General features: G+C 58.1%; 2 protein-coding genes across 2 annotated transcripts; one reads left to right on the top strand and one right to left on the bottom strand.

Moving 5' to 3' along the window:
• Positions 1-171: 171 nt before the first annotated feature.
• Positions 172-21270, top strand: CLCN7 (chloride voltage-gated channel 7). Its single transcript, XM_065851012.2, has 25 exons — positions 172-372; positions 7512-7583; positions 8761-8832; positions 9060-9125; positions 9744-9876; positions 10451-10560; positions 11346-11426; positions 11850-11912; positions 12451-12534; positions 12705-12798; positions 13222-13286; positions 13733-13849; positions 14173-14227; positions 14842-14902; positions 15662-15800; positions 16076-16169; positions 17457-17626; positions 17943-17994; positions 18314-18441; positions 18620-18705; positions 18969-19101; positions 19209-19268; positions 19595-19771; positions 19872-19952; positions 20065-21270. The coding sequence occupies exons 1-25, from the start codon at positions 238-240 to the stop codon at positions 20149-20151; spliced, it is 2415 nt and encodes an 804-aa protein (XP_065707084.2). The 5' UTR covers positions 172-237; the 3' UTR covers positions 20152-21270.
• Positions 21271-21956: 686 nt separating this feature from the next.
• On the bottom strand, positions 21957-24215 carry PERCC1 (proline and glutamate rich with coiled coil 1). Its single transcript, XM_065850898.2, has 2 exons — positions 24034-24215; positions 21957-22832 (listed from the first exon to the last, which is right to left on the bottom strand). The coding sequence occupies exons 1-2, from the start codon at positions 24057-24059 to the stop codon at positions 22091-22093; spliced, it is 768 nt and encodes a 255-aa protein (XP_065706970.2). The 5' UTR covers positions 24060-24215; the 3' UTR covers positions 21957-22090.
• Positions 24216-24616: the final 401 nt, after the last annotated feature.

The following is a 24616-nucleotide window of genomic DNA, read 5'->3' as shown; positions in this document are numbered from 1 at the left end:
CCGGACCCCGGGTCAGGTCCGTCGCTGGAGGCGCCTGCGGGGCAGGGTGGGCACGGGCTCCGGCCCTTTCCCCGGGGATCGGGCTCGGGGGCCGCGGGCGGGACTACGACTCCCATGGTGCTGCGGGGCGGAGCGGCCCCTGCCGGCCGCCGTAGCGCTCACGTGAGGGCGGCGAGCCGGTGGTCACATGACCGGCCGGTGAGGCAGGGCCGGCGGAGCAGTGCGCCGCCGTCCCGCATGGCTAACGTCTCTAAGAAGGTGTCCTGGTCCGGCCGCGACGGCGACGAGGACGACGACGAGGACGAGTGTGTGGGCGAGACTACCCCGCTGCTCAACGGCACCGGCCCCGGGGCGGCGGGCGGCGCCCGGCAGGTGGGTACCGGCACCGGGGCGGGGGAGCCGGCACCAGGAGGAGGGTAGCGGCGCCCTGGGGGCCTGCTCTGTCCCGGGCATCCATGCGCCGAGAGGCCGCTGCAGGGGGCTGGGGCCGCGGGTTGGGGTCGTGCCCGTGTACTCTGTCCTCGGGAACAACCGCGTTCGTTGCCCAGGGGCTGCCGCGCTGTGCCGTGGCTCTCCTCCCTGAGCAGCTCCGGCGGGAGGTCGGGGTCTCTATAGGCTCCCCCCGGCCGGGGAAAGCAGAACTTGGCAGGGCCCGGCATGGGGAGAAGCTGGAAGGGAGTCACGACGGGGACACGGGGCCCTTGGGTCACTCGTGGGGGAAAAACTGAGCGTGGGGGCTGACTCAGTGCCCGGTGCCAGCTGCGCAGCGGGCAGTCCCGTCACCGGCAGCTCCCAGCACGAGGTGCCAGTGCGCAGCTGGGGCCCTGCCTGCTCCTCAGCCCTGGGGCCACACCTGCTGGGGCTGCCCTCTTCATTTTTACCACAAATGTGCTTCTGTGAGAGAGCCTGTGCCCTGACATGCTGCTGCTGCCCAAACCAACACGTTGGGCTCAAACACGAGAGCATCTGATGCTGATGTGGTGGTGGAGGTCATGCTATATGTATGGAACTGCACTGGCAAAAAGCAAGTCCAGAGTGGGATGTGTTACAAACACAGGAGAATTCCTTCTTGAAAATTGATTTTGGATAACTGACTGAAGTGAAACCTCTCCAGTGTACCTGGAGGCTGTCACTAGGGCAATCTGCCTAGCGATCTCTCCCACACGTGTGGTGTGATGAGCTGGAGCACTACATGGCTCTGGCTGAGGCACTGGCGCTTGTTACAGAGTGAGGCTGCGGCTGGGCAAGCTATGCCAGGCAAGGGCCGTGGGATGTTAGGCTGGGTCCCTGGGGCACTTCTGTGCTGGTGCTGGGTGTCAAGAGTGGCTGCTTCTGGATGACATGCTCAAGTGAAGTTTGCTGGGAGACTCAGCCTAGAGGAGCAGGGGTGGTGCCAGCCTTTGACAGCTGTTAGCAGGGGCATCTCGCCGAGCATGATCCTGTACCGCCCTGCTCCTGGGCAAGTCAGAACAGCAGGCCGTTAGAGGGAAATACAGGGTTCATTAGCCTGAAAGTGCCTAGCATGGCTCTGCGGGAGCAGGGCATCGTGGTTGGAAGGAGTTGCCTGTGTTATTGCAGCTGTTCTGATGTGAAAATAAAAATAGTCTTCCTAGCCAGTATGATAGTACATGGTGTATTTACAGTATGGGTTGTCTTTAAAGACCAGGTGGTGAATTCTGCAGGTCTGAGGAGTGTTACAAATAGGGATTAACCAGATTTCCTGGCTGTGGATCAGGTATGAAAGGGGTTTTGCTGGTGGCTCAGAAGAAATACAGGAGCCCTCTACAGCAGGGGCAGTTGGTGGTGGAGACCTAGCCCTACCCATCTGACTTATTGTCACTGTGGCCCTTTGCAGTGGGGACAGCTCAGGTCCCAGCGAGTGATGAGACGCTACATGGTGTTTTCCTCAGCAAGGGAGGAGAGCAAGTACCTTGTTGGAGCTCCACACCCACAACTGCCTGGACCACATGTGCCTCTGGCAGCGTCACCAACCTGGCAGTGGCAGCTGAGATGTTATTGTAGCACTGGGGTTGCCTTTCAGTGTAGGGCTGCTGCTTCCCTCCCTTGGATGGTCCTTTGACTGAGATAGTGTATAGTGCATAGATTGAAAAATCAAGGCAGGATAGATTTGGCAGAGAAACAAAAAGAGACTGGAGCTGCTTAGCTGGCAGGAGACTTAAGCTGGTGTCATGGTAATAAAATAAAAGTGTCCCTAGTGGAGCTTCTTCCCTTTGTCACATGTTTGTTTAATGGAAATGAAAGTGATCTTAAAGTGACAAAAGGAAACACGGGTCTACAGTTCTCCAGCCAGCTACTGTGAGAGACAGAGGTTAAGCATTTGTGTGTGGGAGGTAAGTTGGGACTGCAAAAACATGCCTGTGACTGTAGAAAGGATGCTGCAGGGCTGTGTCCAGGGTCTCCTCCGTTTTTAGGGCCAGCAGAGTGATGCTCCAGAGCTGACTGAGCCTTCACCCCCTTACCAAGACTTTCTAGCCTCACACCTGCTGTGGCCCTTCTCCCGTATTCCCAAGTCATGCAGGTCAGTTCCCAGGCTAAAAAGTGGCTGGACAATTTTACTAAGAGCAGCCAATTTCTGTCATTAGGCATTTTTCAAAAAATAACACTTCTCTTTTGCTACCCATTGAGATGTGTTCTGTGTGCTAAAATGTGTTGGCTTTGGGATTGGTATAATGTTTGTGCTTCAAGGAGTGTGTGGGACCAGGGGTGTGGGCAAGGATTCACCAAAATGTGAACCAGGCCTCTGCTGCCGAGCGGTTTGCCTTTCTTAACCCCTGTGTGTGTATTCTGCATCTCTAGATGTTGGTCTTGTTTTCTGTAATTTCAAGTAACAAGGTGTAAAATGCAGCCTTTATGGCCAGGTGATGATGCTGGAGGGCTGCTGTGCTTGCTGTGATCAGAAAATCTTGGTGGTGGGAGTGGGGAGAAGAGAAGCCTGCTGTGTGAGCCCTGATTCCTGGCAGATGGGCTGCAGGTTGTGTCCCCCCTGGGTACCAGCAAAGAGTCTGCATGTCCCTGCGGGCCTGCTGCTGGGAGCCTCCTCAAAACACCACTGCATTCAGGTGGTGGCAGGAGGGTCCCCAAGCAGGGGGGTTTTAGCCAGTCTGGTCCCTCCTGCCAGCTGCCCATGCTGTCAGGGGCTGCGGTGGCACTTTAGCCTTGTGCTGCTCCTGCGCTGAGGGGACATGTGGGACAAGGTGCCAGGAGAAAGGCAGGTGGGCCAGGACAGCAGCAGCATATCCCAGCCTGGTGCAGGTGAGGGGACAGGAGGACCTGTGTCCTGCAGCAGCTGCATGCAGTGTGGGGCTGGAAGCAAAATTGCAGCCGAGCCGTGACACTGCAGGGTCAGTCCAGACTTTCTCCCCCAGTGCAGGCCTGGGGGTGAGGAGCCTCTTTCTCTCCTGATGTGGTGGATTTTGGGGATGATGGTTGGGTGATTTGGAGCCCATCGCAGCTGTGCTTGTGTGTCAGAGGAGGGTGATTTCAGGAGCCTCACAGCTTGTCTCACCGTTCACTACTGTGGTGTCCCGTGCCAGTTAGCCCTGTGGTGATGCAGCCTGGAGCCGTTCTTCCCGCCTGAGCAGGTACCAAGGGCTCCTCAGCAGAACACGCTGGGGCCAAGGGGACCCTAGGGGCTGTAAATCCTCTTCCTTCCTCCCGCTGCTTCTGCAATGCTGCTGTGGGCTCCTGCTGTGGTCTGCACCGTGCTTTATCTCATTGATAACAGAAAGCCACGTGCTTCCAGTTCGTTAGTGAGCACCAGGACAGTGATAACGGATGGTGTATGGGGGAGTCTTTGCTGAAGAAGGTGGTTGCTGGGGGTGGGCGATGTCCTGTAGGGAATGGCCTTGCTGGCTTGTCTCTGTGGAAACTGGCTGTGGAGCAGAGTAAGACGTTCCCTATTTATGGTTCTTATGGGAGGCACTGCCAGGTCACTGTGCATACAGCTTGAGTTGGTTCTGCAGCTTTTTAGCCGTGACTGAAGTCATTCTGGAATTGTTCTTTGCTCTGCTTGGAGGTAAGCCACTGCTGTGGCTCCTTGTCACCTTTACAAACTGGGGTGCTGGCAGCTGGTGCTGGGATCTGCATCCAGGTGCTGCTGCCCAGCCTTGGCAATGGTCCTGTTGGGGCCTGAGTAGAAGGTGAGGCTTGAGACCTTTTGCCAGATTTTGTGTCATGTTGAGACTGATCCTAAGTTTGCTCTCACCTGTCTGGGAGCGGCGCTGGAGTGAATGGCAACATGTTGTAGGGGAAGGGGCAGGTCTCTAGCCCAGCCCCAGCCAAGAGCAGATCTGTTAGACCAGGTCACTCAGGGCTACATCAACTGGAAATTTGGGTATCTCCAAGGCTGAACATCCTGTACCCCCTCTGGCCCCAGGTTCAGGACATCACCACCCTCAGGCTGAACGTTTGTCTCTGATATCTAAGCAGAAGTTCCCTTTCTGCAATTTTTCCAATATGTGTTGTCCTGACAATGCAAAGCTTCAAGGAAAGTGGTTCCATCTTCCCTGTAACCTCTTGTTAGGTGACCAGAGATGGCAAGAGGGCCTCCCTGAGAAGCTCCAGCTTTTTCTTGTACGTCTTACCACATGCTCCAGCCCCTGACTGTCTTTCTGGATGTGGTCCTGTGTCTCAGTGCCTTTCTTGCCCAGGGAGCACAAATGGACTGCCACATCCCGGGTGCCAGGAGAAGTGTGGGATCCCTTCCCTGGACCTCCTGGCTGTGGTCTCACACCACCCAGGAGGTGGTCAGCCACCTGTGCTGCAGGTTTGTGCCACCAACTCCTCCTCAAATTGACCACCAGTTCGCTGCAAGACTTTTTCAGCAAAGCTGCTTTCTGCCTCCTGCGGCTCATCCGTCCCCAGTGTGGGGCTTTGTATTTTCTGCTGTTCAACTTTGGGGGCTTCCCTGGAGCCTGGTGAGGTCCCTCTGAGGAGCAGCCCTGCCCACCAGTGTACCAGCTACTCTGCTGACAAAGCTGATAAGTGGTTTTGGTCCAGATCAAGGCTCTGGACATCTCTTTGCAGAGTTCAAAATGGGTAAGGAATTAGCTTTACCCCCTGGACAGGGTGAGCGTTGTATGCCATTGCTGTTGGTGAGCTGCTGTCAGAGGCAGGCTTAGTGGGCCCCAGAGCCTCTCCTGGGACAGGAGAGCTGTCAACCCATCTCCCTTCTCTGGGCAGTGCGTGTTGTTATTTGGAGATAATCATACCACGGTCACACCAACATCATATGTACCCGGATCAGCAGCTGGATTGGCCTGAGTTTGAAAAACATCCAAAGGAGGAGGGTAGCGCTGTTCATGTGCTTGGTGAATCCTTGAGCTGTGCACAAACAACCTTCTGTCTTGGCTCCTGCTTGGCTGGATCTCGCTGTCCCTCTTATAAAAGTCTGGTGCTGATGGAAGTAGCTTTTTCCTGCCCTCCCAGCATGTGATCCCCTTGCTGAGCAAATTGAGAGCCAGAGCAACTCCGCCTGTCTGCGCACCAGGGGGGTGGCAGGATTTGGAGGAGGAAAGCACGTTAAAAACACACTACTTGTCTAACAGAGTTCAGGTTCAACTGCAGATCCTTTCCCTTCACTTGTGCTCAGGTCCTGCTGCTGCCTAATCCCTTGGGAGCAGAGCTGCCATGCCCCATGTAGGGAAGGGGTGTAGGGTGGGTATGTCACTGTTTTGTTGGCATTTGATCTTTCTGTGGACCCCCATGACTAGCAGAAGGAGGATTTCCCTGAAGGGCTGGTCCTGTCTTGGGGATGAGGTCTTGGTGTCTGAGAACTGAGCCCAGGCAGGAGAAGGGGACATGGCACTGGTGACTGTTTTCACCTCATTGCTTTGGTCTTGCCCTGGACGTGTGGTATTTAATGGGAACTTTGAATTTTGTGTCTCCTGAAGCTGGGTGCAGAGAGTGCCCTTTCAAGGTCTCAGCTTTGTCCCTCCCAGGGTTTCAGGGCAAGAACCGTGTCCTTCCCCTGTCCTCAGGAAAAGGGTCTACCTGGATCCTTTCCATGGGGACTGTGTAGCCATCATGGACCAGAACCAAAGCCCAGGCTGATCTCACCAAACCAGTGTCTGAAAACAGCTGCATGGAGAACGTTGTGCTCAGCCCCTCCTGTGGGCCAAGACTCTGGGCATAAAAGGCACTGAAGCGGGTTTTCAAAGCTGGGGCAAAACCCACCTGCAGGTCAGGGGATGAATGAGAACATGGAACAGATGGAGAAATGGGAAAATAGGTCAGGCTGCAAACACAAAGGGATATTCTTCATCTGCAGTGACGTGCACGGCTCCTGGCCAATCTGGCCTGCACGTTCCAGATAGGATCGGTGGGATTAAAGTCACAGAGGCTCGATCTGGGATCTGCTGGCAGAGAGGGACCGACATGCCAGGGCCCTGCTGTTACTCCCCTCCCTCTTTGATTCTCTGGTCCTTCAGCCTGGCAGCTGCAGAGGCGTGAGTGTCAAGAAATGGTATTTGGGCTGTGCTTAGAGACAGTGCTGCTCACGCCCCTGCACATCCCTGTGTTTCACAGTGGCACAGGGGTGGCAGCAGCTCGCCAGCTTCTGCCAGGTCCTCTCACAGTGCAGCCCAGCTGGTGTCTGGCTCTGCTGCAGCCCAACCCCTTCCCCGCATCAGCTGGGAGATGAGAGGTGCCCCAAATAGCCCAGAAACTCCCGTATTATGCAATCACACTGCCAGTAACAAGACCGAGTGGTCACCAGCAAAAGGAGAACCTGCTCTCCTAGAGGGAGATGCAAATGCTCCTTCCCAGCATTGCACTGGGGCCAGGTCAGTGTCCCCTTGGTGTCCCTGAGGCTGCATGGGAGCAGCGTGCCCCATGTCCTCTGTGTGCACTGGCTGGCAGTGGCCCAGCCCTCACTCTGGTCCCGGCTGCTTGGAGTGAGACGAACACAGCGATGTGCTCATCACCCTGGCTGGGACCTGCTGCTGTGGAGCTGGTGGCAGAGCCAAACTTGCCCTTGGCCAACTCTCATCACTGGCCAGGCACATAAGCCAAGGGGTGGCCCCGGCAGGTCTGGGTGTGACTGTGGAGGTGGCACGTTCTGGTCGTGGTCTGTCTCTCCCCAGATCCAGGAAGGGGTGGAACGTGCTGCTCCACACGGTTTTCTGGCTGCACAACTGCTGTGCTGGAGTACCCGCTTGTTGGCTGGAGGCTCTTGGTGATTCTCGCTGGCTCCCGGGGCTGCCAGGCCGAATGAGCCACTGCTGGCACCATCCCTGGCTAAGCCGGCTCTGCCAGCCAACGGGCTGGAGCAGCTGCCCAAACCCTGCAGGCAGCTGCTGTCTCCTGGCTTGCTGGGTGCTGGATCTCACCTCCTCGTGTGTCCTCCCAGAGCAGCAATCTGCACTGCTGTGCTTCGGGGGCTCTGGTGTGGGCAGGCAGAGCTCAACGAGGGGGATAGAGCACCTGCACAGCTGCTCCTTCCTTCTGCTGGTGCATTCGGGAATTGACCCTGTGTTCCCTTCTCTCCTCAGCTCACTCCTTCCTCCTTCCTGCGCATCGGGCAGCTGAGCAATGTGGACCTCAATGAGGATGTCAGTGAGCTGGTGAGTGGCGCAGAAAAAGGGACCCACTGTTACCGAGACCCTTTTCCTTCTTCCACTAACAGCACTAACAGCTGCTTCTGTTCCCCCCTCACATCCTCTTTGTCCCACGAGGGCTTCAGTGCTTCCTCCTGGGCTGGGTGATCTTCATGGCATGGGAAGCTGCCTGTCGCACTGCCTCCCCTTTGCTGTAGCACTGGCCCAAGGACATAGCAGTACCCTGCACCCCTCTGGCAGCAGCACCAGTCCACAGCACAAGCCAGTGGGGTGGGAAGGGATGTCTTCCTTGTTGCCATGAGAGCTCCTTAAAAAGCTGCGTCTCTTGCCTGCTGCCCAGCTTGGTGTGAAGGCAGAACAGGGGACGTGCAGTGTGACAGCAGCTCAGGGGGAGACGTCTGCACCCTGGAGACAGGGCTGGCACAGAGGGGACATTTTGCAAAAACTCTCAGGTTTCAAGTTATTTTCACACACACACACCCCTACACCTGAAAACTTTTCTTTCCCAGATGATTCTGCCTCAGCTCCAGAGCTGTAGGAAGAGCAAATTAACAGACTAATTTTGCTAAATATTTCTTGTGGAATTCTTAAATGGGAAGAAACATGTCTCAGTCCAGCACCTCAGAGGATGGGCTGGGCCTGCTTTGGCTGTAGCTGTAATGCGGGGCTGGGGAAGGGTGCAGGGGCCCCTCAGGCATCCTCAGTTAATGCCCTAATTTGGAGCTGGGAACAGATTGCATGGTCAAAGGCATTTGGGAAACAGAATTTGGTTTCTGCCCAAAAATGTAGGCCTGCTTGAAATAGCTTCTTGCTTTCGGCCAAAGGAATTTCCTGCCAAGGTGAAAGGTTGCCCTGTGCTGGAGCACGGCGCTGGATCGACATGGCAGTGTGGTACCTGACTGGGCAAACAGTCTGTCTGTCGGTGGGGAATTGTCCTGCCCAGGGGTGGAGAGGTGGTGGGTGAGGGTGTGCTTCTGACAGCCTGTTCCAGCTGCCATAAATCCCACACATCCACCAGTTGGTGGAAAGTCATCCCAGACCCTGGCCTGCCAAGCAGCTTGCACTCTGCAGTTCTCCTTGCCTCTCCTGAAAATAAAAGCTTGTGTTAAACCAGCAGTGACATGGGGTAGGGGAGGGTTTGGCTTGGATCTGGCCATCCTAACATGTGCATTGCGTCCCACAGGAGACAGAGCTCCCTCGGCAGCACCCTAATGAGATCCCCCACAATGAGAAGCTCCTGTCGCTCAAGTACGAGGTAAGTGCCTGTCTCTCCACGTCTCAGCAATGCTCTTTGGGATGCAGCGGGTGAGGTACATGGGGTGAAGGCTTGGGGGGTTTCAGTGGAGAGGGAGAAGGATTGAGGGAGGAAGATGATCCAGGAGTGTGGAGGGGCAGAGGTAGGGGTCTGAGCACAGCCCTCCCTGCTGCGGGCGTCTCTTCCCATACACTAGACAGTAACAGCATCTTCTTTTCCCGAACTAGAGCCTGGACTATGACAACAGTGAAAATCAACTGTTCCTGGAGGAGGAAAGGAGGATAAACCATGCAGTGAGTGTCACTGTGACCTGGCTGCCCGCCCTCCATGCAGCTGGGATGGCCCAGTGAAGCTGTTCCCTCTGCCTGGCTGCTGGGGGGCTTCTCCATGCTGGGGGAGGTCATGCTCAAAGCAGCGCCTGAGCTGGCTGGGTTCATGGGTACCGACCAGCATGTGACAAACTGTAAAACCTCAGGAGCAAGGACCCAACATAGGATGGTTTGAACAGGAGCAGGTCTGGGTGTGTGTGGTGGCATTGCCAGGCAGCATGGGGCAGGTTCCTGAGCAGAGGGACTTCTGGAACCATGTGAAGCATCTGCCCTGGGGGCTAGTGCTGCAGCAAGAAGCCCAACAGGAGAGACCTGATAGAAGCAGGCAAGCTGGAAAAGCATGTCTGCTGGTAGGGATCCCACAGAGGGGCAAGGGCACTGGCTTAAAATATGTAAATTGTGGCCAGGCTTTGCAAACCTGAGTCAGCCATCATCAGTTTTCCCTGGGCAGCACTCCTTGGAGCTGCCCAGCCTTGGGCCTGTGCTGGAGGAGGTGGCCAGGTGGGCTGGAGTGCCCCCTGGTGCTGGTGGGGGCTGGGCTGGGCGGCAGCGGGGTCTGACTGACAGCTGTCTGTCCCTCAGGCTTTCCGGACGGTGGAGATCAAGCGCTGGGTCATCTGTGCCATGATTGGCATCCTCACTGGCCTCGTCGCCTGCTTCATCGACATCGTGGTGGAGAACCTGGCTGGGCTGAAATACCGGGTGGTGAAGGGCAGTATCCTCCCACGGAGCCCTGGCATCTGGCCAGCTGGGGTCTGCAGGATCTCAGCTCCTGGTAGCCTCGAAAGGGGTGCTAGGGGTGAAGGCAGTGCTTCCTCACTTGGGTTTGGTGGTGCAGACCCTGACACCTGAGGTGCTGCTGAGTGCCTGGCTGCTTGGCGGGGCTGCGTGATGACTGGGTGCTCTGATGTGGTGGAGAAGACTCCTCACAGCAGCCCTGGCTGCCGTAAGGCCAGACATGAGGAATAAATTTTTTACAATGAGGGTGGTAAAACACAGGCCCAGGTTGCCCAGAGAGGTGGTGGATGCCCCATCCCTGGAGACATCCCAGGCCAGGCTGGACGGGGCTCTGAGCAACCTGAGCTGATGAAGATGTCCCTGCTCATGGCAGGATGGGACTGGATGAGCTTTGAAGGTTGCTTCCAACCCAAACTATTCTGAGTCTATGATTCTAAGTGCACAGGATCTGCTGTGCTGCTGCAGCCCAAAAAACATTTTAGTGATGTGTTATCGCGATGGGAGGGAGGGTACCCAACCGATCCTGGCCTTTCCTTGAGCTACTTCCCCAGACATTGACAAGTTCACGGAGAAAGGGGGCCTGTCTTTCTCCTTGTTACTCTGGGCCACCCTGAATGCCAGTGTGGTGATGGTTGGCTCTGTCATCGTTGCTTTTATAGAGGTAAGAGTTTGGAACTGCTCTGGGTTGGGGTATCCATGTGCCTCCCAATGGGGCTCTTCACATGGGGAAGCAGGATCATGTCTCCAGAAAACATGCGAATTTGTGTGGTAGCAAATATATTTCTGCCCAATTTGTTCTCGGTAGCCCCAGTTCTTCAGCATTTGCTGCAGCTGTACTGTCGAGTTTCTCCGGGATTGTCAGACTGGTAGGATGTACTGCCCGTTGCTGGCAGCCTGGAGCTAGAGGCACGCTCCAGCCTGGGGCCAGGGTTGTGCTTTGGCTTTGGGCATGAGTGCAACTCTTGCAGCCTCAGCCCCAGCTCGGCCTCTCCACGTTGGGTGTACATGAGCACTGGCAGAGAGCAGGCTGACCAGGTGCCTTGGGGACACAGAGACTGGGGCCAGTTATGGCTGGGAGGGGATGATGGCTCCCTACAGGCCACTCTGAGTCAGCAATGGCTTCTTGGTGGTTTTGCCCTTGTTCTTCCTGGCCACCAAGTGTGAGCCTTCTGCAGCACTGGGCCTCTCACCATGGCAGGGTGGTGGGAACACCCCAGTGCCCCCAAGAACCCAGCCAGTTCCTTCTCTCTGGCACATTTGCCCTTAGGGGCAGGAGGTGCCTCTGTCATGCCCACCTCCAGAGCCTTGGCAATGGGCTTTGGCCTTGTCTCTGAGCCTCTCTGAGGATGTGCATGGTGCATCCTGTGCTGAGAGACAGGTGTGAGGTGGCCAGTGTGTCCCCATCCTGTATGTGGCAACCACTGATGCTCTCCCTGCTCCTCGCAGCCCGTCGCAGCTGGCAGCGGCATTCCCCAGATCAAATGCTATCTCAACGGTGTGAAGATCCCGCACGTTGTCCGCCTCAAGGTAGGAACGGGAGGGGGTAGGATGTGGGAGGTGGTGGCATTCCTGCCTTCTGCCCGTGGTGGGGCCCCTCTGCCAGGCTGGCATGGGTATGTTGTGTCCCCCTGGGGTGCTCCCTGCCTGCGCTGCAGCAGAGGAGGAGCTGGTACGAGCTCCGTAGCTGTTCCCCACAGTGTCAGCTGGTTAAACCTGCCCTGGGATTGGCAGCTGGTGCTGGGAAGAGCAGCTTTGAGTATATATATATTTTTTTTTTCACCGGCCAAAAAAAATTGTCCAGCGCCATTGCCACAATGTGAGGGGATGAGAATCACAAGATCCCTGGGGTCGCTGGCTCCTGCCCCTGGGTCTGTGTCCCCCGCAGCTGCCGTGATCGTGTTCCTCATGCCACCCATGTGATATGCTGTGCCTGTTGTCTCTGTTTTGCAGACCCTGGTGATCAAGGTCTGTGGAGTCATCCTCTCAGTGGTCGGTGGCCTGGCCGTGGGGAAGGTGATGTGCACAAAGCTCTCTGCTGGCGTGTTGTTACTCTGCTGCTGGCACATGTGCCACAGCCCATCACTGTCCCTGCGCTGGGGGCTCTGCAATGACGTCCCAGTTTGTTCCCCGGGCTGCTGGCCGAGGTGACTGTGGCATGGCCAGGCCTGAGGACCCCCCGGGGTACATGGTGCCACTGAGACAGCCTGTGTGGGGCTCAGCTGAGGGCAGGAGAGCAGCAGCCTACATCCACTGGTGCAAACATCAGATGAGGGAGACCTGGGTGCCCCATTGGGACCTTTCTAGCTTGCTGGGATGGAAAACAGGCAAGGGAAGTCCCTGTCCCCTTGGCTGGAGGGAACAGGAGGCAGCTGTAGGAGCTGCTTGCTAGAATGAGGGTTCAAGGGGTAAAATGACAAGGTCTGTATTTCTCAGAGGGAAATCGTCCTAGCTAGCTCCTGCAGGGCTGTGACTTGGTGAGCAGAGTTCAACTGTCTCCGATTGTCCCTGGGATTCTCCCTTCTCTGCTCTGACTCTGCTCTCCTGCCTGTAGGAAGGACCAATGATTCACTCTGGAGCGGTGATTGCTGCTGGGATCTCCCAGGGAAGATCCACATCTTTAAAGAGAGACTTTAAGGTTGGTGTTGAGGGCTGAGGGACTGTGCTGCAGGTGTCCCTCCTGTGCCCACACCAGACTATTCCTCGGAGTCATACTGGTGGCTTGGACTCATATATGGCAGACTCTGTGTCTCCCCTAAACTCTTTCTTGTGGCCAGCCCTAAACCTACTTTCACTTTGGTGTTTCAGATCTTCGAGTACTTCCGCAGAGACACAGAAAAGAGGGATTTTGTCTCAGCTGGAGCTGCTGCTGGCGTCTCAGCTGCGTTTGGTGCCCCCGTGGGTGCGTGCCATGGCTCTTTGATGCTGAGTGGTGCCTGTGCACAGGTCTCAGTGGGAGGTTGCTCCCGCTTGCATGGAGGCAGCTGCTGGGATCTGCCTGGAGCATTGCAGGAGCCTCCTGCAAAGTGCTCAGCTCTGCTCTGAGTTGTCCTGCCCTGCCACATGTCTCAGGAAGAGAGGAAGGGGGTTTATTTGTTGGATCCCAAATGTTGCCTCCCTGGGATGGAGCGAGGGCAGTGAAGGGCCTTCACTGCAATCAGTATGTCTCTGATGGCTGGATGGGCTTGGCTAGTCCTTTCACTGGAGTCTGTGGGGTCTGGGCCAGCATGGGGCACAGATGAATTTGGGTGCCTTGACTGGTAATGTTACTGAAGGGTCCACAGCATGCCTGCCTTGTGAAGGTGTCTGTGTCTTGCACTTGCAGGGGGTGTCCTCTTCAGCTTGGAGGAAGGGGCTTCCTTCTGGAACCAATTCCTGACCTGGAGAATTGTAAGTGCTGGAAAGCAGGAGCAGTGAACTGAGGGCTGTTGGCTCCAGCGTGAGCCTTTTCCCAGTGCCTCGCAGCCCCAGGCCCCTGGCCATCCCTGCACCAGCCAGGCAGCCATGGGTAATGCATCCCAGGGAGCAGCATCCCTGTTCCACTTCTGTACCCTGGCCCTCAGGGGCTGAACTGGGACCTGGCTGAGCTCCATCTTCCTGCCCTTTCCAAGGACGCTGCCTTGGGCTGTGCCCCAGGTGATGGAGAGTGAGCCCCTGGCCAGTGCAAACTGCCCAGTGCTGCCACAGAGAATGTGTCCACTTGTCCCCACCACGCTGCGGGTACCAATTTCTATGCAAGGGCGCTGGGGACTGGTTTAGGGTTCTGTAGGGGGAACGTGGTGAGGAAGTAGGGCTGGAGGTGTCTGGCAGTGACTCTGGGCTGTGTCTGTTTCCAGTTCTTTGCCTCCATGATTTCTACATTCACTCTGAACTCTGTCCTGAGCGTTTACCACGGCAATGCTTGGGATCTCTCCAGTCCTGGGCTCATCAACTTTGGCAGGTTTGATAACGAGGTACGGGCTGTGACACAGTTATTCCATGTGTAGGGCTCTGCTGGAGCGGGCTAGGATTAGCCCACAGCAGCTTAGGGCCACCATTCTGTCTTAAAACACCACTGGGGGCTGAGGCAGGCTCTGCCTGAGCAGGCTGTGGGCTCTGGCCAGATTCCAGCCCCACCACCCCCAGTAGAAGGCTTTTCTGCAGCTGTTGGTGGGTCAGGGGGCTCTGGGGTGTCCAAGGGAGACTTTGGGGCACTTCCCAGAGCTGCTCACAGTGACTGGCTGTGGGGCTGCAGATGGGCCAGAAGATCTGAAATCGGTTTCTTTCTTGTTTGCAGAAAATGGGATACACAATCCAGGAAATTCCTATCTTCATCTTTATGGGAGTGGTTGGTAAGAGAGTGCTGCTCTTTCCATTTGATTAGTCTGAATAATTTCCTCTGTTCTCTGTCTGGGTCTAAAAAGCTTTGGGATCCAGTTTCCTGAGGAGAGTGGGAAACCCATTAAACACTGGAATAGAGGCTGTTTGTGGGGCTTATATGGGGATGAGAGCTGGATCCTGGCCCGACCCTCACCCTTGTAGCAAATTTGAGACTCTTAATCTGTGTACTGCAAAGTCACTGAGCGAGGTCAGTGCATTGCAGCCATGGGTAGCCCCTGGCTTTTAAACAAGCTGCCCTCATCCCCATGGGAAGGAGAAGCAGAGCACATTGGGTACTCCCCAGAGTGCTCACCCAGCTCTGAGCCTATCCCACCAGCCTGTCCCTTCCCTGCCTAGTGCCAGCCCTGTGACACTGGCCCCTGGCCACCTTGCTGCTGGTGCCAGGCTGCTCTTGGTGTCAGGTCCTGACTTGCTCTACAGGGACAGTGTCTGTGTGTCCCGGGGCTGCTGGTCGTGCTGGGTGGGTTGTTTGTGTCTCCCTGAGCTTCACAGGTTCCTCATGTCCTGGGCAGCCACAGGAGAGCCTGGGACCTGTGTGCTGAGTTTTCCTCTTTGGCATTCACAGGCGGGATCCTCGGAGCCCTGTTCAATGCTCTCAATTACTGGTTAACGATGTTCCGAATCAGGTAAGAGCTCACAGGTAACTAAGGTGATTGACACAGCTTGGCTGGCACCTCCTGCACTCCATCGAAGCAGTGTTCCCAACCAGAGCAAGGTTGTGATCTCACACGTAATGTGAGCAACAGCAGCCCCTGGAAACTGGGAGGTGAAGGAGCCACGTGCCTCTTGCTGCCTGTGGTCAAGGTTCTGACCTGCAGCATCCACTGTTGCTCTGACCCTACCAAGTGTTTTCTTTCACTGATTTGAGGGCCCAAAGAAGTGCAGACCTGGCTGTTATGTGCTGGCTGATAAAGCCATCGCAGCCCAGTCTGGCACAACCAGTGCTTGTCACCAGCTTTTCAAACCCCAGGACTGGCCTTCGGCCGGGGGGGTGTTAACCTGTGGCCGTGGAGCAGTGAGGGGCTCACAGCAGCTTCCAGGGCGTTGCCTCTCTTGGGACTTCACGTGCCACAGCTTCCTAGGCTTGGCTCTGCCCTGTCCCCCTCCACATCACGTCAGTCTTTCTATGAGGCTGTGCCCTGCTCTGGGCAGGGGAGCTGGGTGGATCTGCTGGAGCTGGGGGGGCAAAGCTGCTCTTGCCACTGGCTTCACACCCCAGCTCCCCAGGACAGCTGGGGAAAGGGCACAGGACGGCCTGACAGGCTCTGGGGAGGGGACAGAGGCAGCCAGCCTGTCTGTGTGCCTGCTGTGATGTGCCAAGCCAGGCTATGGGTGATCCTGCCTGCACCCCTGGGTGCCACCTTACAGCTCTGCTCCCCACACAGGTACATCCACCGACCTTGCCTTCAGGTGGTCGAGGCCATGCTGGTGGCAGCAGTGACAGCGACTGTGGGGTTTGTCATGATTTACTGCTCAAGAGACTGCCAGCCTATCCAGGGGAGCACAGTGGCATATCCCTTGCAGGTAGGAGATGCTGGAGAATGCCCCCCCAGGGTGGGGACACAACCTGAGCCTGGGCAGAGGCTCTGTGGGGAGACAAGTCCCTGCTGTGTTTTGTGTCACTGGACCTCGCTGGCCTGCCCTGCAGCCCAGGCAGAGATGGAGACCCAAGCATGGGGTTGGTGCGCTCACTGCCCAGAGCTGCCTCTTTGCTGGCACATGTCCCCCCACGCCTGGAGCTTCCCTTCCGCAGGGCAGCTCAGATCTGCTGCCTCTAACTCTCTGTTTTTCCCCCTCAGCTTTTCTGCGCTGATGGAGAATACAACTCCATGGCCACTGCCTTCTTCAACACACCTGAGAAAAGCGTTGTCAACCTCTTTCATGACCCTCCAGGTCTGTGCACCTGGCAAGTGGGTCCTTGAACGTAAGCAGAGCGGGGCTTGGCTTGCACAAGGTGGCCAGCCTGTTCCCTGGCTTCTCATGGGATGAGGCAGGGGATGATCTGCATGGCCTCATGAGAGCACAAGGGGCTCCAGCAAAGCACTGTGCCCACTCCTTTCCTGCCGTGGTGAAAGGAGGAGGGATGGGCATGGCACCCATGAGCTTTGCCAAAGGGCTGTGGTCTCGGGAGCCTGTGGATGAGGATCTGGCTTTGTTTGTGAGCTGTTGCGTGGGAGCATGTCTGACCCTCGCTGGGTGTCTGTAGTCCATCCTGGAAATGTCCCTGGCTGTTTTCTTAATTAGCAGGGCCTCTTGCTCCAGAATGACTTCACCTTCTGGGCAGGTTGTGGAGGTGGATCTTGAGGTTTGGATTTTCTTGAGAAATGCAGTTTGGCTCCTTGATTCAAGCTCCCATTTCCCTTGGACCTAGTGTAACAACAGCGTGCCCTGCTGGTCTGAGCCTTGTGCCCAGCTGCATGTGGGCAGGGAGCAGACAGCTCTGAATTTCTAAACTGTCAGCCCAGAGAGTGCAGCTTGGCCACCTGAAGACAAGTGGTGACTGTCCACTGCCTCAGGGCTGCTACCTGCGGTGCTGGGTCCTCCCTGGCTTGAGGCTTCAGTCCATTGACCTCTCTGTGAAGGGGAGGTTGCAAAATACTCATTTCAACTAGACTGAGCTGCTCAGCAGTCCTAAAAATAGCAGTAGGCTGAGAACTGAGGACAGCAGGTTCTGGCCATGGTGGCACGGCCCATGCCATGGGGCAGCTTGGGACTGGCCAGAGCAGCCATGGGAGCTGAAGGACAGGAGGGGGTTTGCAGGACCTGCTCTGCTGAGTGGATCCCAATGCTGGCAGTTGGACCCTTGCCAGCTCACCAGCATCTCTGTCCTCCCAGCCTCCCCCTCCAGCACTGGTGGTCCCTCAGGGCTTTGAAGTTTGTCACACAGCCTCATGAGAGGCTGGAACCATGGGCCTGGGAGGGGATGGGTCATCGCAGGTTGCAAGGTGGAGGAAAGGCGCATGCTGGACTCAGTGGGGTAGGAGGGCTTGGGGTGGCCCTGGCTGGTTGGCAGAAACAACCTAAAGAGCAGGTTTGAAAGATGCCCCTGATAAGAGGGGCTTTCCATTCTGGGAGTGTGTCATGGGGCTGCTGCTGTCCACTCTCCCATGGCCACAGCCCATCGTGGTGTCCTCTGGGCTGTAGGACCAGCACTGACACTCTGTGCTTTCTGCACCTCAGGTTCCTACAACCCCATGACGCTGGGCATGTTCACACTGATGTATTTCTTCCTGGCCTGCTGGACCTATGGCCTCACAGTGTCTGCAGGGGTCTTCATCCCCTCCCTGCTGATCGGTGCTGCCTGGGGGAGGCTCTTTGGCATCTCCCTGTCCTACCTGACCAAGAGCTCAGTGAGTCCTTGGTGCGAAGGGGTGGTGGGTGGTGGGAGCTGCAGCACCCAGCTCTCCGCCCTTCTCGCTGGGCAGGCAGCACATGCAGGTGGCATGCATGGAGCTGACAGAGCTTGGCATAGTGGTCTCGAGTGGGTTGGCTCCTCACTCAGTATTTTCCTGAGTTGGGTCTGGGCTTTCCCATGTCCTGGCAGAGTCCAACCAGCCGCTGGGCTGTGCCTGCAGCCTCAGGCACTCCTGCTTTGGAGGGTGGTTTGTGTCTCAGGATGCCATGGGGCCAGCAGCTGACTCAGCTCCTTGTCTCTCCTGTGCTCAGATCTGGGCTGACCCGGGGAAGTACGCCCTGATGGGAGCTGCTGCACAGCTGGGTGAGTTCCCCATGGTGTGGGCTTGGCCACCTCCTGCTCATGTCAGGGTGAAGGTGGTGTGGGAAAAAGCAATCCCTGTTTCCCTGGCACAGCTTTTGCCCCAGCTAAAGCCCAGCCTGCTGTTGGGTCCCTGACAATGCTGCCAAGCACAGGTGGCGCTGTGCACTGGCAAGGACTGGGTTTGTCCAGGGCACCCCTACCTGTGCAGGCAGTCCTGGGCTGCCCTGCAGAGACACAGGGGCTCAGGTGCTTTGCTGTCCCCTTGCGCCATGTTTCCCTGCCCTCCTAAACCTCAAAACCCTTTGGGTGTCTTTTGCAGGTGGGATAGTGCGGATGACACTGAGTCTCACGGTCATCATGATGGAGGCAACAGGCAATGTCACCTATGGCTTCCCCATCATGCTGGTGCTGATGACAGCTAAGATTGTGGGAGACTACTTTGTGGAGGTGAGGGCTGTTGTGCTCACTGGGAATCTGGGACCTGGTGAGAGGCTGTGGGTTGGGGGTGCTGGAGAGCTGTGGGGGGGCCAGGACAAGCATGTACTCCCTCGCAGAGGTGAGCTGCTGCCTTGCTGTACCCCTCGACATCTCACCAGACTCCTCCTGATTGCTCATCTTGTTGCAGGGGCTGTATGACATGCACATCCAGCTGCAGAGCGTGCCCTTCCTGCACTGGGAGGCACCAGTGACATCCCACTCCCTCACAGCCAGGTGGGTGGGCTGAGAGATGCTCATCACTCCTGGGGCAGCAGTTTTTGGGCCATGCTGTTGGCCTGAGCTGGAGACGGAGGGGGTGATACACTTCCCTCCCCAGTGCTGCCAGCCCAGCCCCTTCCCCAGCAGGGACTATGGCCCATGGTGCATTCCCTCCCTGTGTCCCCAGAAGGTTCTGGGGACAGAGGAGGTATGCATGGGGGGCAGGTAATTCAGGGTGTGGTGCCGTGGGGCTGTTTCTCACTGAGTCTTCCCTTCAGGGAGGTGATGAGCACTCCTGTCACCTGCTTGCGGAGGATTGAGCGGGTGGGCACGGTTGTGGACATCCTCAGCGACACGTCCTCCAACCACAACGGCTTCCCGGTGGTGGAAAGCAACCCTGACACCACACAGGTGGGCTGGGCACCTCTTGCAAGGGGATGTAGTTGGGGGGCTTGCCATGGTGTGGGACCCTCTCCCTTGCCCCCCAGCCACATGTCACATCTGGTGCTCTGTTGCAGGTGGCAGGACTGCGGGGTTTGATCCTACGTTCCCAGCTTATTGTCCTACTGAAGCACAAGGTGAGTGTTGCTGGGTGGAGGCCGTTCAGACTGTGTCTGTGCCCCTGTCCCACTGCTGCCTCAGGCCCTTTGCTGCCTGCCTTGCTCAGGAGGAGCTGGCAGAGGGTCCCTGTTATTTCCCTCAGCTCACCTGAGGAGGAGGAGGCTCTGGGCTGTGCTGGGGTTACCCCATCATCCTACAGCCCCTGAGCTCACAAGCCCTGAGTAAATGAGAAACAGGCTGTTCTTCTGCCCCAGGCTCCTGCTCTTTTTCCTCCCTGCCCGTGTGTTGCCCTGGTGCCTGTTGGTGCTGTGGGATGGTCCATGACAATCTCATTCCTCCCAAGGTCTTTGTGGAAAGGGCCAACCTGAGCCTGGTGCAGCGGCGGCTGAAGCTGAAGGATTTCCGGGATGCCTACCCCCGCTTCCCCCCCATACAGTCCATCCACGTCTCCCAGGATGAGCGCGAGTGCATGATCGACCTCAGCGAGTTCATGAACCCCTCGCCCTACACAGTGCCTCAGGTAACAGCCAGGGACCCCTCTGCACCCCAGCAGGTCATGGGTGGGCGGTGGGTGCTGGCTGGGGATGCCACAGCCCACACAACCCCTCTCTGTCTTGCAGGAGGCATCTCTGCCACGTGTGTTCAAGCTCTTCCGAGCCCTGGGACTGCGGCACTTGGTGGTTGTGGACAATCGCAATGAGGTGAGTCCCTGCCTGCCATGTGCAGGCAGCTGGGGCTCCCTGGCAGGACACTGCCCTTGTCCCTGGGCTCCACATGCTAGTGAGGAGCTGTGCCCTGTCCTTTTCCTTGCAGGTGGTGGGCATGGTCACCCGCAAGGACCTTGCCAGGTACCGGCTGGGAAAGGAAGGCCTGGAGGAGCTCTCGCTGGCGCAAACGTGATGCAGGGCAGCACTGCCCAGTGCAGACATGTCCTGGCCCCTTGGAGCCAGGGACCTTCTTTTGTGGGAGGTGAGGAGAAGACTGGGCCAGGCTGTGCAGGCATCGTGGTGCTCTGGCTCTCCTGCCTGTCGCTGCCTTCATGTGTCTGCTGTCCCACCATATCTACTGCCTCCTCCTCTCCTTGCCCCTTCCTCTCCTTCCCCAAGGGATCAAACCCCACCCTTGGCTCCATTAGCCCCTGGCACATGCTCTCCCTGAGGGCTTGGTGGAGGCTGGAGCATGCTGAGGGGAGCCGAAGTGCCCTCCTGAGCTGGGGACAGCTCTCTGCCACTGCACTTGCCCTCCATCAGCTCCTCCACCCAACCTGGCATGTCTGGGATGCAGCTCTGCTCCGGCCCCTGCTGCAGGGCCTGTGGGAGGAGGGGAAGAGACATGGTGGGGCTCCCTCCTGCTCCCAGGGCCCTGTCCCCACTGCTGGCTGGGTCAGGCTGAGCCTTGGGGCAGGCTTCTGTGTCTCTGCCCTGCTCAGCTGTACAATAAAAGGGCTCCTGTGGTTTGGCAGCTGCCGCCCCTTGCTCTTTTTTTTGGCTTCCCTGGTCACTCTGATTACAGCCTGCATGTGGGGAGACACCCCTGGGGTTTGGGGCAGGGATGGGGAGGACAGAGCTGCTCTGGGCAGGGTTGGTCCTGCAGCCGATGGCTGTAGCCTGTCCCTCTGCCACTCCCACCCTCCTCCCAGCATTGCTGCTGCCTCTCCTCTCCTGCCATGTTGGGGTCCAGAGTCACCACAGGTGCATTTCTGTACTTGCTGGAGCTTGGCCTGGCCCTTTCCAGCAGCCTGGGCCCTGCCAGGCACCCCAGAACCCACCACTGGCCCTGGATCTGGCTGCAGAAGGGGAGCAGACCCTGCATTCCCTGGGGTGCTGGGGAGGGTTTCAGCCCTGGCACCTCAGCTCCCCCATCTCCCCCCATCCTTGCCCCTCACCTTGGTGTTGCCCCTGCCCTGGAGCTGTGGGTGCAGGGCTGCCCCATCCTTGCTTGGGCAGGGGATACCTGGTACCTGGGGGGGACTTTTGACTGTGGGATACTGTGCTCAAATAAAGGCTGTTTGTACTTTTATTATGGTGCTGCCTATATTTTGCTTCCCTCAGTGCTGCTGCCCAGTGCTGGTGTTGCCAGGGCTGAGCTGAGCCCCAGCCCCACTGCAGTAGCTGGTGGGGGCTGCAAGGGGGAGGCCGCCCCCCCCCACCTCTTCCTCAGCCCCCTGGCAGGGCTGGAATGCTCAAGGCAAGGGGTGGCTCCTCCTTTATGGCTGCTTTTCCCTTTCAAGGCCAACAAAGAGCCACCACAAAGCAGAGAATGCCTCTGCTGGACCCTGGTAACAGTGCTGTGGCCATGGACTCCCATGTGAGGTTGAGCCATGGGGCAGGGCCAGCTGCTCCCCCCCATGCTGTGGGTCAGTCATGTTCCCCCATGTGGGTCTGGTTCCCTGGCACTGCCATGGGGCACGCAAGCTGTGGGGTGCAGCGAGTCCCTGTGGCGGGTCCCACTGGGTGCTGGCAGCCGGGCGATTTATGAGGTCCCGTGTTGCCCTTTGCTCCGGCACAGCCGAGATAAGGGGATGGGATCCACCGACCTGGGCCGCAGGGTAAACATGGGCTGCTGGCTCCTGCGGCACTGGCTGCCTGCCTCTCCTGCTGCCAGGGCAGCTGGCGGCATCCGAGGGCCAGGTTGAGCAGGGACCCTTTGTCATGGCGGTAGGGACATGGTGGCGGTGTGTGGCAAAGGACACCGCACACGCTGGCGCCTGGCGGGAGTCATTTATTCACTCATCCTATTGCTGGCTCCAGGTGCCCCAGTGCTGGCACTGGGGCCTCCGGGTTTATCATTAACTGGGTGGCACGTGGCGGGGCCAGGGGCCCCTGGGGCCATGGTGGGGTCACAGCCCAGTGAAGGGCTCAGCCTCCAGCCCTGGGCGACCTGGTTCAGATGGTGGCTCCTGCCCTGTGCCTGGCAGCTCCTGCCCCGGCTCCACCGTCCAGTTGGCCAGGAGGTCGCTGAAGTCGGGGGTGCTGGTGTGGAGGAGGCTGGTGGGGCCAGGGCCTGGCTCCCTCCAGAAGGAGGGCGGCAGCTTCCTCCGGTGCATGGGGGTGATGTGGCCATATTTCCTCTCCAGCCGCTGCGTCTTGCCGCTGGCTGCCTGAGGTGGCAAGCACCGGTGCACGCCGTACTCAAAGAGCTCAGCCAATGGCCCCAGCCTGTGCATGGCCCCAGGGCCACCCTGCAGTGTCGTGGCATCGGGATGAGCCTTGGCACACTGGGGTGAGCCGCAGTCCTCGGGCACGCCGCGGCTGCCGGTGGCCTCCTCCTGGCCCCGCCGCCCAAAGTACCGCTGGATGTCGCAGCTGATGAGCTCTGAAAACTTGAGGAGCTGCAGGGTGGTCTCAGCAGCGCTGGGGATGGCCAGCTCTGGCCCCACATTCTCTTCTGCTGTCTCCTCCTCGTCATCCTCCTCTTCCTCCTCTTCCTCCTCCTCAGAGAGGTCAGGGAAGTCAGGCTCGGGGCGTGTGGGCAGCAGCAGATTGTGCCGGAAGGGCGAGGGCAGCTGCAGCTTGGCCAGGGGCTGGATGATGCCTGCAGCCATGTTGGCACACAGGGGCACCCTGGGGCCTGGACTCACCCTGCGGGCAGGGACAGCAGGGTGAGGGTGGCATGCACCCCAGCACCCTCCCCGACCGGCTGCCCTGCAGTGACACTTGACCCTGAGGTGGCAGGGGGACTGTGTTTTGCCATGCTGTGGCCATGGTGGGACTGGAAAGCAGCAGGGATGTCCCCCACAAGCCATGGGACATGGGGCAGTGGGAATGACTCCACCAAGCCATTGGATATGGAGCAGTGGAAACGTGCCCTTGAGTCATGGGACATGGAGCAATGGTGATGTTATCCCCTCCCAAGCCATGGGGCAGTGGGAACATCCTCACTGAACCTTAGGATATCAGGCAACAGGGACATCACCATCAAGCCATGGGACGTATTGCAACAGGAATGTCCCCACCAAGACACGGGATGTGAGATAATGGGAATGTCCCACCAAGTCATGGCATCTGGGGCAGCAGGGATGTTGCCACTGATCCATGGGACATGGGACAGCAGGAAAGTCCCCAGCAAACCACGGGAAATAAGGCAGTGGGGACATCCCTCTGAGCCATGGGGCAGTGGGGATGTCCCCTGTAGCTGTGGGGCAGCGGGTTGTTCCCCTTTGCCCTGGGGCTGTGCATGGAGACGAATGGGGCTGAGCCCCCTGCTGCCCCGGGCTGATCTGTCCCTGCCAAACTGCGCTCAGCCCTGGGATGCTGAGCCCCGAGCCCTGCCCACACGGCAGCCCCGCATGTTTCCTTGAGATGGGGCAGCCCCCTGGTGGGCTCTGGTCATGGCTGGGTTGTGCTGAGCTGGATGAGGTCCCTCTGTAGTTAGTGCCGCCTATGCCCCAGCGTCCCCAGTCTTGCCTCGCTGCAGGGCATCCCCAGCCCCATGCCTGGGACCGCCATTGCCCCGGTGCCAGCCCCAAGGTGGTCTTGGGGCAGGGGATTAATCCGGGGGGACAAATCTTGCTCCTGCCACACCAAGCACAGTGCTGGGCCCTGCACTCAGCCTGAGATAGCATCATTGCCATCTCTGGGGTCACCATGTGTGCCTCTTTGTGCTGTCCCCACAGCAGCATGGACCCCTGGTCCTGGCTCTGTGCTGCTCCAGGGTGGGTGGGTGGGGGCTCAGCCTCCGGGGCTGCCCCAGGAATGGACCCAGCCTGCCCTGCTGTTCCCCGCAGCCAGAGAAACGCCCCGGTGCAGGAGGCATCGCTCAGGGCCACAGCTCGGCACTCACCTTGGCGCTGCCGCCCGGCCATGCATAGGCTCCCGCGCCGCTCCCCCTCGCCGTCCCTCCACCTGGGCCTGAAGTATTTATAGCGGAGCAGCGAGCTGACGGCTGGCAAATATTTGGTCACTGTATTGTAATAGTAGACTCGGTAAACAGAGCTGGGGTTTGCTTTAGCACCCAGCAACGGGAGAGCAGCGCAGGGAGGGACGCGGGGACGGAAGGCAGGGCTCACCTTAATGGTTCACTAGCCAGGGGATTTTCAAGTGTTGTTCCTGTAAATTCACCTATTAAATCGGCAGCCCCAGCTGCCAAACTGCCCGCACACTTGTGCCGAGGGCTCTTATCTCCCTGCTGATTGGAGGTGAAATCAAGCTTTGTCAAATAGGCGTAAAATTAAATTTCATGCTATTTTGACTCCTGGAGTAGGGATCTTCTGAAGAACATACTGTGTATCGAACGATGCCTCTGCAAACAGGCGCTGCCGCTATGGCTGCAGCAGGCGAAACCTCTCCGGGAGGTCCCCCCAGGTGCTGTGCAGCCCCCATGGGAGTCCAGACCCCCATCTCCAGCCTCATGCCTCCCCAAGGCG

Source organism: Patagioenas fasciata, chromosome 15 (assembly GCF_037038585.1).
Source record: "Patagioenas fasciata isolate bPatFas1 chromosome 15, bPatFas1.hap1, whole genome shotgun sequence".
In the NCBI taxonomy this organism is placed as follows: Eukaryota; Metazoa; Chordata; class Aves; order Columbiformes; family Columbidae; genus Patagioenas; species Patagioenas fasciata.
Note: the sequence above shows the minus strand (reverse complement) of the source record. Positions and strands in the feature narration are given on the sequence as shown.